At 43.8% G+C, this 16562-nt stretch overlaps 1 protein-coding gene across 8 annotated transcripts in view; it reads left to right on the top strand.

The window, feature by feature from the left end:
* Nucleotides 1-7973, top strand: part of LOC109880938 (golgin subfamily A member 6-like protein 22) — a 56809-nt gene extending 48836 nt beyond the window's left edge. For 4 of the 8 annotated variants that reach the window (XM_031801537.1, XM_031801534.1, XM_031801536.1 and 1 more), the window contains exons 23-26: nucleotides 1112-1216; nucleotides 4377-4559; nucleotides 5476-5536; nucleotides 6946-7973. In XM_031801537.1, the coding sequence (XP_031657397.1) occupies nucleotides 1112-1216; nucleotides 4377-4559; nucleotides 5476-5536; nucleotides 6946-7178 (582 nt within the window). In that variant the 3' untranslated portion in view covers nucleotides 7179-7973. The remainder of the gene's footprint in view (nucleotides 1-1111; nucleotides 1217-4376; nucleotides 4560-5475; nucleotides 5537-6945) is intronic. The other 4 variants (XM_031801540.1, XM_031801539.1, XM_031801535.1 and 1 more) reach the window with 3 other exon arrangements.
* Nucleotides 7974-16562: the final 8589 nt, after the last annotated feature.

Below are 16562 nucleotides of genomic sequence, written 5' to 3'. Positions count from 1 at the left end.
TAGAACAGGTATAGTAGACTGTTAGAACAGAACAGGTACAGTAGACTGTTAGAACAGAACAGTAGACTGTTAGAACAGGTACAGTAGACTGTTAGAACAGGTACAGTAGACTGTTAGAACAGGTACAGTAGACTGTTAGAACAGAACAGGTGCAGTAGACTGTTAGAACAGGTACAGTAGACTGTTAGAACAGGTAAAGTAGACTGTTAGAACAGGTACAGTAGACTGTTAGAACAGGTACAGTAGACTGTTAGAACAGAACAGTAGACTGTTAGAACAGGTACAGTAGACTGTTAGAACAGGTACAGTAGACTGTTAGAACAGAACAGGTACAGTAGACTGGTAGAACAGAACAGGTACAGTAGACTGTTAGAACAGAACAGGTACAGTAGACTGTTAGAACAGAACAGTAGACTGTTAGAACAGGTACAGTAGACTGTTAGAACAGGTATAGTAGACTGTTAGAACAGAACAGGTACAGTAGACTGTTAGAACAGGTACAGTAGACTGTTAGAACAGGTATAGTAGACTGTTAGAACAGAACAGGTACAGTAGACTGTTAGAACAGAACAGTAGACTGTTAGAACAGGTACAGTAGACTGTTGGAACAGGTACAGTAGACTGTTAGAACAGGTACAGTAGACTGGTAGAACAGAACAGGTACAGTAGACTGTTAGAACAGGTACAGTAGACTGTTGGAACAGGTACAGTAGACTGGTAGAACAGTACAGGTACAGTAGACTGTTAGAACAGGTACAGTAGACTGTTGGAACAGGTACAGTAGACTGTTAGAACAGGTATAGTAGACTGTTAGAACAGAACAGGTACAGTAGACTGTTAGAACAGAACAGTGGACTGTTAGAACAGGTACAGTAGACTGTTGGAACAGGTACAGTAGACTGTTAGAACAGGTACAGTAGACTGGTAGAACAGAACAGGTACAGTAGACTGTTAGAACAGGTACAGTAGACTGTTAGAACAGGTACAGTAGACTGTTAGAACAGGTACAGTAGACTGTTAGAACAGGTACAGTAGACTGTTCGAACAGACTTATAGAAGCTCCTCTCTTTGGTGTATTATTTGACATTTACATCATTGTTTGGATGACCAGCTGAAGAGTCTATTTAAGGAGCGTGAGCAGTTGGGTCAGGTCTATGGTAGATCAGCAGGAGGAGGAGTTCTGCAAGACTGGGCACCGAAGTCGAAGGTCATCAAGGTAAGCTCAGATGTACAAAATATTGATGTTTTGTTCCCCGAGCCACTTAGTTATCATTTTTGCCTTATGGCAAGGTGCTCCATCATGCTGGGAAAGGCATTGTTCGTCACCAAACTGTTCCTGGGTGGTTGGGAGAAGTTTCTCTCGGAGGATGTGTTGGTACCATTCTTTATTCATGGCTGTGTTCTTAGGCAAAAATGTGAGTGAGCCCACTCCCTTGGCTGAGAAGCAGCCCCACACATGAATGGTCTCAGGATGCTTTACTGTTGGCATGACACAGGACTGATGGTAGCGCTCACCTTGTCTTCTCCGGACAAGCTTTCCGGATGCCCCAAACAATCGGAAAGGGGATTCATCCGAAAAAAGGACTTTACCCCAGTCCTCAGCAGTCCAATCCCTGTACCTTTTGCAGTCTGTCCCTGATGTTTTTCATGGACAGAAGTGGCTTCTTTGCTGCCCTTCTTGACACCAGGCCATCCTCCAAAAGTCTTCCCCTCACTGTGCGTACAGATGCACTCACACCTGCCTGCTGCCATTCCTGAGCAAGCTCTGTACTGGTGGTGCCCCGATTCCGCAGCTGAATCAACTTTAGGAGACAGTCCTGGCGCTTGCTGGACTTTCTTGGGCACCCTGAAGCCTTCTTCACAACAATTGACCCTCTCTCCTTGAAGTTCTTGATGAGCCGATAAATGGTTGATTTAGGTGCAATCTTACTGGCAGCAATCTCCTTGCCTGTGAAGCCTGTTTTGTGCAAAGCAATGATGACGGCATATGTTTCCTTGCATGTAACCATGTTTGACAGAGGAAGACAGAGGAAGAACAATGATTCCAAGCACCACCCTCTTTTGAAGCTTCCAGCCTGTTATTCGAACTCAAATCAGCATGACAGCGTGATCTCCAGGCTTGTCCTGTGTTAACGAGAGAATCACTGACATGATGTCAGCTGGTCCTTTTGTGGCAGGGCTGAAATGCAGTGGAAATGTTTTTTGGGGATTCAGTTCATTTGCATGGCAAAGAAGGACTTTGCAATTCATCTGATCACTCTTCATAACATTCTGGAGTATATGCAAATTGCCATCATACAAACTGAGGCAGCAGACTTAGTGAACATTAATATTTGTGTCATTCTCAAAACTTTTGGCCACGACCGTACACTACGGGTCAAAAGTTTTAGAATACCTACCTATTTCTTTATTTTTACTATTTTCTACATTGTAGAATAATAGTGAAGACATCAAAACTATGAAATAACACATATGGAAACATGTAGTAACCAAAAAAGTGTTAAACACCAGAAGGCGCAGTGCATCTGAAGAGGCGAAGGTCGAGAGCCATGCGTCCTCCGAAACACAACCCAACCAAGCCGCACTGCTTCTTGACACAACGCACATCCAACCCGGAAGCCAGCCGCACCAATGTGTCGGAGGAAACACTGAACACCTGGCGACCTGGTCAGCGTGCACTGTGCCCGGCCCGCCACAGGAGTCGCTAGTGCGCGACGAGACAAGGATATCCCTGCCGGCCAAACCCTCCCTAACCCGGATGACGCTGGGCCAATTGTGCGTCTCCCCATGGACCTCCCGGTCGTGGCCGGCTGCGACAGAGCCTGGGCTTGAACCCAGAATCTCTGGTGGCACTGCGATGCAGTGACTTAGACCACTGCACCACCCGGGAGGCTTATTGGGTCATTGTCCTGTTGAAAAACAAATGATAGTCCCACTAAGCCCAAACCAGATGGGATGGCATATCGCTATAGAATGCTATGGTAGCCATGCTGGTTAAGTGTGCCTTGAATTCTAAATTAATCACAGACAATGTCACCAGCAAAGCACCCCCATATCATAACACCTCCTCCTCCATGCTTCATGGTGGGAAATACACATGCGGAGATCATCAGTTCACCCACACCACGTCTCCAAAGACACGGCGGTTGAAACCAAAAATCTCCAATTTGGACTCCAGACCAAAGGACAGATTTCCACAGGCTAATGTCCATTCCTCATGTTTCTTGGCCCAAGCTACCAACAAATTTAGTTAATCCTGGTGTCCATTAAAATAACATAAAATTGATCAGAAATACAGTGTAGACATTATTAATGTTGTAAATGACTATTGCAGCTGGAAACAGCTGATTTTTAATGGAATATCTACATAGGCGTACAGAGGCGCTGTCACGATCGTTGTTGTAAGACTCGAACCAAAGTGCAGTGTGGTATGGTTCCATCATCTTTTATTAGAAGTGAAACACACAGAAAACAATAAAGTGCAAAAACTAAACATGAAGCTAATGTAGTGCTCCCAGACAACTATACATAGACAAGATCCCACAACAAACAGGTGGGGAAATGGCTGCCTAAATATGATCCCCAATCAGAGACAACGATAGACAGCTGCCTCTGATTGGGAACCATACCAAGCCAACCTCTTTAGACTAGTTGAATATCTGGAGTATCAGCATTAGTGGGTTCGATTACAGGATCAAATAATTTTCTTCGGAAACTCGTCAGTCTATTCTTGTTCTGAGAAATTTCACAAGGTATTGGAGTGGCCATCACAAAGCCCTGACCTCAATCTTATAGAACATTTGTGAGCAGAACTGAAAAAGCGTGTGCGAGCAAGGAGGCCTACAAACCTGACTCAGTTACACCAGCTCTGTCAGGAGGAATGGGCCAAAATTCACCCAACTTATTTTGGGAAGCTTGTGGAAGGATACCTAAAACGTTTGACCCAAGTTAAACAATTTAAAGGCAATGCTACCAAGTACTAATTGAGTGCACGTAAACTTCTGACCCAGTGGGAATGTGATGAAAGAAATACAAGCTGAAATAAATCATTCTCTACTATTATTCTGACATTTCACATTCTTAAAATAAAGTGGTGATCCTAACTGACCTAAGACATGGCATTTTTACTTGGATAAAATGTCAGGAATTGTGAAAAATTGAGTTTAAATGTATTTGGCTAAGGTGTATGTAAACTTCCGACTTCAACTGTATGTAGTAGGTATATCTAGCAGGTATATGTAATAGGTATCAGGTATATGTAACAAGTATATGTAGCAGGTATATCTAGCAGGTATATGTAGCAGGTGTGTCTAGCAGGTATATGTAGCAGGTATACGAGTGTCTTGCGTCAATCTACTCCTCTTTCTCTCTATCAGAACTCCCTTGACACACTACACAGCCAGAGGAAGAGAGAGAAGGAGCTGATGAGGGAGCAGCAGCAGCAGTTTGCAGGACTGAGGCCTGTGTCTGAGGAGCAAGAAGAGGAGGACGACCCAGAGAGGGAGGTGGAAGAGGAGGTGACTTGCCTTAGGGAGGAACTCCACAGCAAGACCCACGCGGTAAGAAATCCTTCAAACATGTAGTATGACGGAATTTATGTAGTGTTTATGAAAACTTAATGAATGACCCTATAAAGCCTTTATATGGCAGGCCTTAATAATGCCACCCCCGGGTGTTTACTATACTAACTGAGTGATAAATTAGCATCTGGACCCAACATGCAGAAACTAATATAATTAAAATGGCAGCATGATATTGCATGTAGCTGCTTACACACTGAGAGAGAGACTCCATAATCACTCCTCTGTGAAATACAGCACAATAATAATCTGACATTACTTGTTATACTGGGAGGAATAATCCCATTTGTGGCTGAGGAGACTGGCTGACCTGGCCTGAGGCACTGATACCGATACCACAATGGACCCCTTTTCCCTCTATAGTGCACTACTTTTAACCAGAGCCCCATAGGTGCACCATATAGGGAATAGGGTGTCATTTGGGACTCCGACCACATATGACTGACTAACTAACTCCCCCCTAAGAGTAGAAGAGGCCTGGACAAGGAGTTGACTTGCTTCCAGGAGATGACGCTACAGAGTAATGTTTTTTGCCTTACAAAACATGCCTCAAATTGGGACACATTTCTCGTCAGACCCCCCCCCCCAAAAAAAAATCCCACATTTGAAAAATGTAACTAAGCGCACGGCATCGTTCCTTTGCCGTACACTCTTAGGAGGTGCTATCTAGAATTTAAAAGGGTTATTCGGGTGTACCCATAGGAGAACCCTTTGAAGAACCCCTTTTGGTTCCGAAAATGGTTCTACACGGAATCAAATAGGGTTCTCCTATTTGGGAGAACCATTTTGAAACCTTTTTTTCTGAGTGTAGAAATTCTGGTCAAATGAAAGGAGTAGATCTGTAGATTCAACCTTCAAGTTCAGCTTAAAAATCAACCATTTCCCTCCATACCAGATGTCAGCGATGAGTGTGGAAATCAGCGATCTGAAAGAGAGAAATGAAAACCTCCAGAAAGGTGAAAGATGTGAATGAATCAGTCCCATTAGAAATCTATCTAGGCTTCTGATCTGTGTGTGGAAGTCTTAGATCTCAGTGGGTAGTGGCAGTGTACAGTACCAGTCAAACGTTTGGACACACCTACTCATTACAGGGTTTTTCTTAATTTTTTAAAACTATTTTCTACATTGTAGAATAATAGTGAAGACATCAAAACTATGAAATAACACATATGGAATCATGTAGTAACCAAAAAAGTGTAAAACAAATCAAAATACATTTTAAATTTGAGATTCTTCAACCTAGTCACCCTTTGCTTTGATGACAGCTTTGCACACTCTTGGCATACTCTCAACCAGCTTCATGAGGTAGTCACCTGGAATGCATTTTTGATTTGTTTAACACTTTCTTTGGTTACGACATGATTCCATATGTCTTATTTCATTGTTTCGATGTCTTCACTATTATTCTACAATGTAGAAAATAGTTTTAAAAAATTAAGAAAAACCCTGTAATGAGTAGGTGTGTCCAAACTTTTGACTGGTACTGTATATACAGCTGGCAGATTTGGAATGGTTTCAGATGGCAGTTTTCTGACCCTGGCTATGCCTAACCCTAACCATACCTTAACATTAACCTTACCTTAACCAATTCCGATCACTCTGCTTGACCTTAACCATTGGATCTGCTGACTGAATATCCACTGCTTGGGATTAATGTGTGTGCTTAAAATCCATGTGCTTATGTCCTCCAGAACAGGGGCATACCAGTACCCAAAACTGGACTAGTACAGTATAATTGTCAGCTTAGCATTTGATAATCAAACTGAGATAATGCAAATCAAAAACTGCTCAGGCTTCCTTCTGTTTATTATTCCAGACACATAAAAATGTTCGGGTGAAGAGAACTCAGAACCCAGAGAAGGCAACACAATTCATTAAACAATCTCAGAACCCAGAGAGGGCAACACAATTAATTAAACAATCTCAGCACATTACAGCACTTATTTTTCCGATGGAATGCTTCCAGGTTGAAAGAAGCATTATGACATCACTTGACGTGACCCTCCCCTCAGAGTGGTTATGGGTAAAGCCTCTGTTCTGGATCTCCGCTGCTTTTTCTGATCTGAAATGGCTTCGGAAATGATCGTGTTTGACAACATTACATCAACAGACCGTCATCTACTAAACTGAAAAAAATATTTAAATGATGTTGAATTAATCTGATTCCATGTGTGCTGTTATGTTGACCTGACCTAACCAAGCAAGGTCACAGTAAAACCCCTTATGAAGGCTTTATGCCGAAATGTTTTTAAAGTGATCAATGCCCATTACATCTAAAAAATCCATTTGGGTGTCTAGAACTTGGGATTTTTTTAATTACTCAACGCTTTTAGTTGGGTTTGATTTCCCTGTTTTCCTGACCCAGCCAAGCTAAGGTTTCAGCCACAGATCCAAGGGTTGGGCGCCACAGCGTCTAACTCTTCAGAGAAGACCACGTCAGAGAGCGAGGAGCCTCTTCTATTGGAAAGAGACATGCAGAGGGGATCATCATCATCACCACCACCCCGCTGGGAAGATGGAGTGTTCCTGGCTAGGCAGGTGCAGATCGGCAGCCCTGAATTGGAGGGGGAGGAAGAGGAAGATGGAGGCTGTGGCTGATGCATACCTGGTCCTAATTTGCTCCCTACCCCTTCCCCTTGGCCCTTAACTATTTCAAGGTTGTCAGATCTGAAGCATCTATATACGTAGAAGCAGTATTGTTGTAGAGCTTCCACTATATTGCTTCCACTATATTGCTTCCACCCCTACAGATCTGTAAACATTGAAGCTAATGGAGTCCTCCATCTTCGTGTGAAGTCTTACTATGGTCACGCAATGATACAAATCCTAAAAAGGTTGTACAAACCAGTGTTAATGTCAATCTACTGATTAGTGGTTATAAATGTGGTGCTTTTGTTGAGGATTAACAATGAAACAGGAAGTGAAATGTGTTCCATTGATAATAGTGAGATGACAACAGAGGATGATTTTCTGTAATACGCCTACGCTATATAAGCTAATGATCCAATGAATAGGGCTGTGTAATAGTAGTAATGTTAATGTGGTTAATACATTAAAACTACAATGTTACCACATACAACACAACAATTCTGGAGGTTTGTGATTTGACAATTTTGTTGTAATTTAAAAAATGATTGCATTAACTCACGATTGTTTGCAATTGATTTAGAATGAGAACGATCTGTCATCCAACTCCCTGAATAAGGACAAATGTAAGATCTCATTAGTCTTGAGTTGAACAACTCTTTTTATTTCAGATAATGTACAACTCACAAAGCTACAAAAATAATTGTATGCAGTGTAATCCACTCATATGATATGAGGCCTTATACAGTGGCGAGAACAAGTATTTGATAACCTGCAAAATCGGCAGTGTTTCCTACTTACAAAGCATGTAGAGGTCTGTAATTGTTTTTATCATAGGTACACAACTGTGAGAGACGGAATCTAAAACAAAAATCCAGAAAATCACATTGGATGATTTAAGTAATTAATTTGCATTGTATTGCATGACATTAGTATTTGATACATCAGAAAAGCAGAACTTAATATCTGGTACAGAAACCTTTGTTTGCAATTACAGAGATCATATGCTTCCTGTAGTTCTTGACCAGGTTTGCACACACTCCAAACCTCTATTGGGTTCAGGTCTGGAGACTGGCTAGGCTACTCCAGGACCTTGAGATGCTTCTTATGGAGCCACTCCTTAGTTGCCCTGGCTGTGTGTTTTGGGTCGTTGTCATGCTGGAAGACCCAGCCATGACCCATCTTCAATGATCTTACTGAGGGAAGGAGGTTGTTGGCCAAGATATCGCGATACATGGCCCCACCCATCCTCCCCTCAATATGGTGCAGTCGTCCTGTCCCCTTTGCATAAAAGCATCCCCAAAAAATGATGTTTCCACCTCCATGCTTCATGGTTGGGATGGTGTTTTTGGGGTTGTACTCCTCCTTCTTCTTCCTCCGAACACGGCGAGTGGAGTTCAGACCAAAAACCTCTATTTTTGTCTCATCAGACCACATGACCTTCTCCCATTCCTCCTCTGGATCATCCAGATAGTCATTGGCAAACTTCAGACGGGCCTGGACATGTGCTGGCTTGAGCAGGGGGACCTTGCGTGCGCTGCAGGATTTTAATCCATGATGGCGTAGTGTGTTACTTATGGTTTTCTTTGAGACTGTGGTCCCAGCTCTCTTCAGGTCATTGACCAGGTCCTGCCGTGTAGTTCTGGGCTGATCCCTCACCTTCCTCATGATCATTGATGCCCCACGAGGTGAGATCTTGCATGGAGCCCCAGAACGAGGGTGATTGACCGTCATCTTGAACTTTTTCCATTTTCGAATAATTGCGCCAACAGTTGTTGCCTTCTCACCAAGCTGCTTGCCTATTGTCCTGTAGCCCATCCCAGACTTGTGCAGGTCTACAATTTTATTCCTGATGTCCTTACACAGGTCTCTGGTCTTGGCCATTGTGGAGAAGTTGGAGTCTGTTTGATTGAGCGTGTGGACAGGTGTCTTTTATACAGGTAACGAGTTCAAACAGGTGCAGTTAATACAGGTAATGAGTGGAGAACAGGAGGGCTTATTAAAGAAAAACTAACAGGTCTGTGAGAGCCGGAATTCTTACTGGTTGGTAGGTGATCAAATACTTATGTCATGCAATAAAATGCAAATGAATTACTTAAAAATCATACAATGTGATTTTCTGGATTTTTGTTTTAGATTCCGTCTCTCACAGTTGAAGTGTACCTATGATAAAAATGACAGACCTCTACATGCTTTGCAAGTAGGAAAACCTGTAAAATCGGCAGTGTTGTCAAATACTTGTTCTCCCCACTGTATATATGGGGATATATATATATACAGTGGGGGAAAAAAGTATTTCGTCAGCCACCAATTGTGCAAGTTCTCCCACTTAAAAAGATGAGAGAGGCCTGTAATTTTCATCATTGGGTTACCTGGTGCTCCCAGTGTGTGTAAGGTTGGGTTACCTGGTGCTCCTAGTGTGTATGAGGTTGGGTTACCTGGTGCTCCTAGTGTGTGAGGTTGGGTTACCTGGTGCTCCTAGTGTGTGAGGTTGGGTTACCTGGTGCTCCTAGTGTGTGAGGTTGGGTTACCTGGTGCTCCCAGTGTGTGTAAGGTTGGGTTACCTGGTGCTCCCAGTGTGTGTAAGGTTGGGTTACCTGGTGCTCCTAGTGTGTATGAGGTTGGGTTACCTGGTGCTCCTAGTGTGTATGAGGTTGGGTTACCTGGTGCTCCCAGTGTGTATGAGGTTGGTTTACCTGGTGCTCCCAGTGTATGAGGTTGGGTTACCTGGTGCTCCCAGTGTGTATGAGGTTGGGTTACCTGGTGCTCCCAGTGTGTATGAGGTTGGGTTACCTGGTGCTCCCAGTGTGTATGAGGTTGGGTTACCTGGTGCTCCCCGTGTGTTTTTAAGGTTGGCCAGGTTAACTGCTCTGGGGACAATGGCCAGGGTCTGATACTGGAGCAGGATAAACAGCTGGACCTGGACCTGTGGGCTGAGGCTCAGTCCTCTACGGCTCGACATGTCCTGGGAGGTCAGGCTCTACATGGGGTCAAAGCTGAAAAGGTCAAACAATCTGATGGCCGACTGAAAGCAATCTATATGGCATGATATTCTGTCACAGACATTCTGTAGCCTTACAAAACATGAACCATACCTCCCAGCTGAACCGTACCTCCCAGCTGAACCATACCTCCCTGCTGAACCATACCTCCCATACCTCCCTGCTGAACCATACCTCCCAGCTGAACCATACCTCCCTGCTGAACCATACCTCCCTGCTGAACCATACCTCCCAGCTGAACCATACCTCCCAGCTGAACCATACCTCCCATACCTCCCTGCTGAACCATACTTCCCAGCTGAACCATACCTCCCATACCTCCCTGCTGAACCATACCTCCCAGCTGAACCATACCTCCCAGCTGAACAATACCTCCCAGCTGAACCATACCTCCCTGCTGAACCATACCTCCCAGCTGAACCATACCTCCCATACCTCCCAGCTGAACCATACCTCCCAGCTGAACCGTACATCCCTGCTGAACCATTCCTCCCATACCTCCCCGCTGAACCATACCTCCCAGCTGAACCATACCTCCCATACCTCCCTGCTGAACCATACCTCCCTGCTGAACCGTACCTCCCTGCTGCTTGGTGAACAGGACCTGTATGAGAAGCCAGCAGAACCATGATGCTCTCCATCGAAAGGTGTCATAATGTATTTGATTTCTGGCTTCTTTTCCTTTCGCAATGTAAAAGTAATCCAACAAGTCATTAAGTTTTCATAAAGTATGTGTAATCTGATGACAAGATTTGACATTTAATCAGTTACTAACCAGTCCCCAACTCCTGTCTAGAGGGAACCACACCTCCATAGAGCTTACTCCATTGTTAAACCCCTACTCTAGTAAACTGGATTCAGAACACTACTCCATTGCTAAACCCCTACTCCAGATTGCTCGATCCAGAAGACTACACCATAGCTGAACCCCTACTCTAGTAAACTGGATCCAGAAGACTATTCCATAGCTAAACCCCTACTCTAGTAAACTGGATCCAGAAGACTATTCCATAGCTAAACCCCTACTCTAGTAAACTGGATCCAAAAGACTATTCCATAGCTAAACCCCTACTCTAGTAAACTGGATCCAGAAGACTATTCCATAGCTAAACCCCTACTCTAGTAAACTGGATCCAGAAGACTATTCCATAGCTAAACCCCTACTCTAGTAAACTGGATCCAGAAGACTACTCCATAGCTAAACCCCTACTCTAATAATCTGGATCCAGAAGACTACTCCATAGCTAAACCCCTACTCCAGTAAACTGGATCCAGAAGACTACTCCATAGCTAAACCCCTACTCTAGTAATCTGGATCCAGAAGACTACTCCATAGCTAAACCCCTACTCTAGTAATCTGGATCCAGAAGACTACTCCATAGCTAAACCCCTACTCTAGTAATCTGGATCCAGAAGACTACTCCATAGCTAAACCCCTACTCCAGTAAACTGGATCCAGAAGACTTCAGGGTGAATATGTGGTTGTAAAGGGACGGTCTAGGGTTCCTATAAGTCCTACTGGGACATGATGTATTTATTTTAGCTTCAAGTGGAGCAGAGGGCCTCAACATTGGTCTAGTCTTCAGTGATCCCCCAGGGAAGCTCCAAGGAAATATGGGGCCTGGGAGTCGGAGCTCACTCCCATCTGAACAGCCATGATCCAGTTCACGACTAAGAGTTAGGACTCATTGCAGAGTTAGGATGGATGGTACATTCTGTTTAGATATGAGGTATCTGAAACCATCCACAGCAGAATACAGTCCCCAGGCTCCAGCAGACCACTGGCTTGGGATGGATATGTCATTCTGTGCAGCAAACAGAAGAGCTTTAGATTCAATCCGGTAGGTATTCTACTCCATTTCGAAACATCCAGTCCAGTTCACAGAATCCAAAACGGTAAGGACGGATTGCTGAGTCAGGACGGATTGCTGAGTCAGGACGGACTGCTGGGTCAGGATGGACTGCTGGGTCAGGATGGATTGCTGAGTCAGGACGGATTGCTGAGTCAGGACGGACTGCTGGGTCAGGATGGATTGCTGAGTCAGGACGGATTGCTGAGTCAGGACGGATTGCTGAGTCAGGACGGACTGCTGGGTCAGGATGGATTGCTGAGTCAGGACGGATTGTTGGGTCAGGATGGATTGCTGAGTCAGGACGGATTGCTGAGTCAAGATGGATTGCAGGATGCTTGCATTCTGCGACGCGAAGAGCCTGCGTTCTGATCCTTGAGGTCCTTTCTGTCCTCCTGACCAATCCGATGCCTCTTTCTCTCCTCCTGACCAATCCGATGCCTCTTTCTCAGGCTCCTGACCAATCCAATCCAAGACTTAGTTTCACCTCATTAGAAAGTCACATAGAAAAGCAAAACAAAAAAATGTGTGTTTGTGTCTGACAACATCACATGGTCTTCCTTGATGTCTGGATGACATGACAGTAGACGGGAAGATCCAACCGATACATTATGCAACTGGTGCCAATCAGCTTGGGTCATCGGTGGTCCAATACTTATATCAGCATCCACAAGTTCAACTTCCATTTGTCATGGTGCATCTCCCTTGCATTGTGTAAAAGACACCCTTTCGTTTGTGCATTGAGATAACAAAATAAATGAATAAAACTTTGATGCTTCAACGATGGGTTAGCCAATCTTCTGTCAGTTCTCCAACATCCTCTGATTCAGACTCAATTCAGACAGGACAGTAATTCCAGAGATGATACAGGCTTTGGTAATACCCTCTTCAACAGAGACTTAGCAGTCCGTTAGTCTGTTGTGGTGTTAGTCCTCCCCAGTGAGTGATGCAGGGGCCGGGAGAGGGGGGGTGGGGTTAGAGGGTGAATGATACCGGTGCTCCAGATGCCATTCCAGCAGGGTCACTAGTACCGACCTCACACACACACACTACACCGCCCCTCCACATCGCCCCTCCACATACACACACACCATCCCTCATCCCTACGACCAACAAGAGGTCACTTCCACTAGCATGTCCCCAGCCATCCATCTTTCGTGCATCAGAGTTCAGGAAGTAAAGCTCACATTCCACACACTCTTCCCAAATACCTCTCTCTCACACACACACACACACTAAGATCTTGTGGAGGTTGATGTATGTGTGTGAGGTTAGGGTGACATGACCACACAATTTAACTTCATTATAATTTTTTTTAACTACTAAAAAGCTCTCTGTGTGAGGCTACTCTAAATAATCACATCTAGATCGGTTTAAATACCACAGTAACAACAGGAACAACACATTTTAAATAAACAGATAACAGAGATGATGCATTCTGCTAGAGATGTCCCTGGATAAGAGTCTCCGTACGGGAGGCAATGCCAACCATCAACGGGCCACTAGTTCATATACTGCAGTCTAAACAGTAACACTCTTTAGTCTTTATACTGTCTCTTCAGAATGCATTATAAGCACACATATCTATGTCAGGCTCTAATAAACGTCATAAACATTTATAAACTGCCTTTGTAAAAGCATTAAGGCCAACCAGGCCTAGAGACTACGTAAACACGAATAACAATACTAAGTGAGAAAACTATTTTACACCAGACTTATTTCCTCAATGAGTTTTATTTAGTTCCTCCTCCTGTTCACATCAGAATACTTTGAGAAAAACAAACCCCCCCACCAAAAAAAACAGCTGACTTGTTTCCTCATTAATACACGAAACAGGTCGTTTGGTCTGTCTATAGTACAGCTGGAGAGTCTATAGTACAGCTGGAGAGTCTATAGTACAGCTGGAGAGTCTATAGTACAGCTAGAGAGTCTATACTACAGCTGGAGAGTCTATAGTACAGCTGGAGAGTCTATAGTACAGCTGGAGAGTCTATACTACAGCTGGAGAGTCGAGGCATTCTGTGTGTGAGATAAACATGACTGTTGGTTAAACCAGACGGAATGTTTCTGTAAAGTGAAAGTGGTGAGCTGACAACATTCAGTAGGGTTTTAATCAAGTTATGATTGTACGTATACAATTCTATTAAATAAGATCCCTGACCAATGACTGGTCTGAAAGACAGACAGACAGCTTAGCCCATCCCCTGAGTGTTATGGTTCTGCCCAGTGGGTCATAAGTACTCCAGGGTCATGTTAATTAGGCACCAAACAAGAATACCCGGTCTTGTCCCATAACTAAATTGTACGTTGTTTCTTCTTCTCCAGTTTCAAAGCATTTTGTCCGAATGAACACAATGCAGCTCCCATGACGCAGATGTCATGAGGTAAACATCAAAAGAGACTCCATTTCAGTGTCACATTGTACGAATGCTGAATGTTTTACCTCAGGAGTATTCTAAAGACACATTCTGTGTTTGGTATTATCTGTGCCGAGTCCTCCCTGGTCCATAAGGAGTTCCTGAGAAAGTCACTTCCTGAAAAGGAAAGCCATTTTTTTTTTAAAAGGGCAAGTTCAGTATTTTACAAACTAACGGTAGATGGTTCATCATCCTGAAAGTACAGTTTCTCAAGGGTGAGGAACCATCTAACGTTAGTTTGTAAAATACTGAACTTCCTCTTCAAAATGAGGTAAGAGGTTACCTCAGCCTGTGAACAAGTTGGGGGAGCTTACTCTTTAGGATGGTGTAGACTCTACCCATCAGGCACCCAGGAAACTTCAAATGAATGGTTGATGGTTATAACAACATATTTTGTTAACAGAAGTGATGATTGCTACCATAAACAAATCAGTTCAGGAGTATAGCCAATCACCATACAGTATTTTTTATTTTTTTAAACCTGCTTTTATACAAACCTTTGCTATCGTGATTTTTGCTTTCTTCTAAAAATGTTTAAACCTGATCAGAAAACTAAAATCTAATCTTCAGTCTTCCTTACTTGACTTAAATTCATTAGTCTGTTCATAAGCAGTTTGTGTATGTGGCACTATGGGAAACATGTCCTCGCTAGCGCTGTAGCGTTCAAAGACGATGAATTGACGTACACAACGAAAACAGCAGTTATGAGAATTACATGAATATACATGATAATCACCGAATAAAAACATTGGAGAATAAAAAACATGCATCTACTAATAAAACCAAAATAAATATAAACTATTCAAGTTGCTTCTTCACCTGGCTGTAAGATTAGATTAGATTTTCCCAGAATGCATTGCTTTCCATGCAAACAAATGTGTATTCAGAGAAGGACCATGGAGAAAGTGGTAGTTCTAGATATTTAACTAGAGACAGTCAGTCAATACCTTGACATGTACATTTGTTTTTTTAAGAGGTACTTTCTCAAAATCCAACCCTATTTGTCTTCCATAACACAGATTAGTCCAGTTTGACTAGAGAAGAGGTCATTTGATTGAACACCAGTTCTGTCCTCAACACAGGACAACAGAATAACATGAGTTTACTAGAGAGAGACTGGTGGTGTCCAGTGTTGGACCTCTGCGGTCAGTTGGGCCCCTTGGAGGAAGAGGAGGATGTGGAGGAGAGGACATCACAACCACTCTGTTCAGCAGGAGGCATGGTCTCAGACGTCACGGAGGCTGCACTAGGAGTGTTCTGGGCAAACAGCATTCCTACAGGGGAGACAAGAACACAAATTGGTAGTCAGTAGTGGGACTCTGTGTGTCAAGTTAAAATGTCATAGTGACCTACGGGGTAAAGAGCTATGTATCCTTTCTGGACGGATCTAAAAATGTATCAAGAATTTTTTATTTATTTAAAATACATTGCAGCATCGTTTACTAACCTGAATAGAGTGTTCCGTTGACCTCCACAGACACACTGATGCTGGCAACCCCATTACTGGAGATTGTGTGAGACAGGTCCTGCTGAGCAGGATTCTCTGAGGTGGGACAAAGATACAGTCAGGAGTTAAAAGTTTACAATTCAATTATGTGAGTAAACATGTTTGGCTCGACAATGAATACAAAAAAAAGATCTGAGATCAGGTTAGAGCAGACTATTGTAAGCCCTAGAATATGCCAACTAACGAACTGCTTTTCCATGCCTTCCATGGGAATGGTGCGTCACTGACGTGATCTTCCTGTCCGGGTTGGCGCCCCCCCCCCCCCCCCTTGGGTTGCGCCGTGGGGGAGATCTTTGTGGGCTATACACTGCCTTGTCTCAGGATGATACGTTGGTGGCTGAAGATATCCCTCTAATGGTGTGGGCGCTGTGCTTTGGCAAGGAGTGTGGGGTTATATCCTGCCTGTTTGGCCCTGTCCGGGGTTATCGTCGGATGGGGCCACAGTGTCTCCTGACCCCTCCTGTCTCATTCTCCAGTATTTATGCTGCAGTAGTTTATGTGTCGGGGGGGCTAGGGTCAGTTTGTTATATCTGGAGTATTTCTGGAGTATTTCTCCTGAAAAGCCAACTGACATTTACTCCTGAGGTGCTGACTTGCTGCACCATCGACAACCACTGTGA

Source organism: Oncorhynchus kisutch, linkage group LG22 (assembly GCF_002021735.2).
Source record: "Oncorhynchus kisutch isolate 150728-3 linkage group LG22, Okis_V2, whole genome shotgun sequence".
NCBI classification, from domain to species: domain Eukaryota; kingdom Metazoa; phylum Chordata; class Actinopteri; order Salmoniformes; family Salmonidae; genus Oncorhynchus; species Oncorhynchus kisutch.
This window is presented reverse-complemented; position numbering and strand designations above follow the sequence as displayed.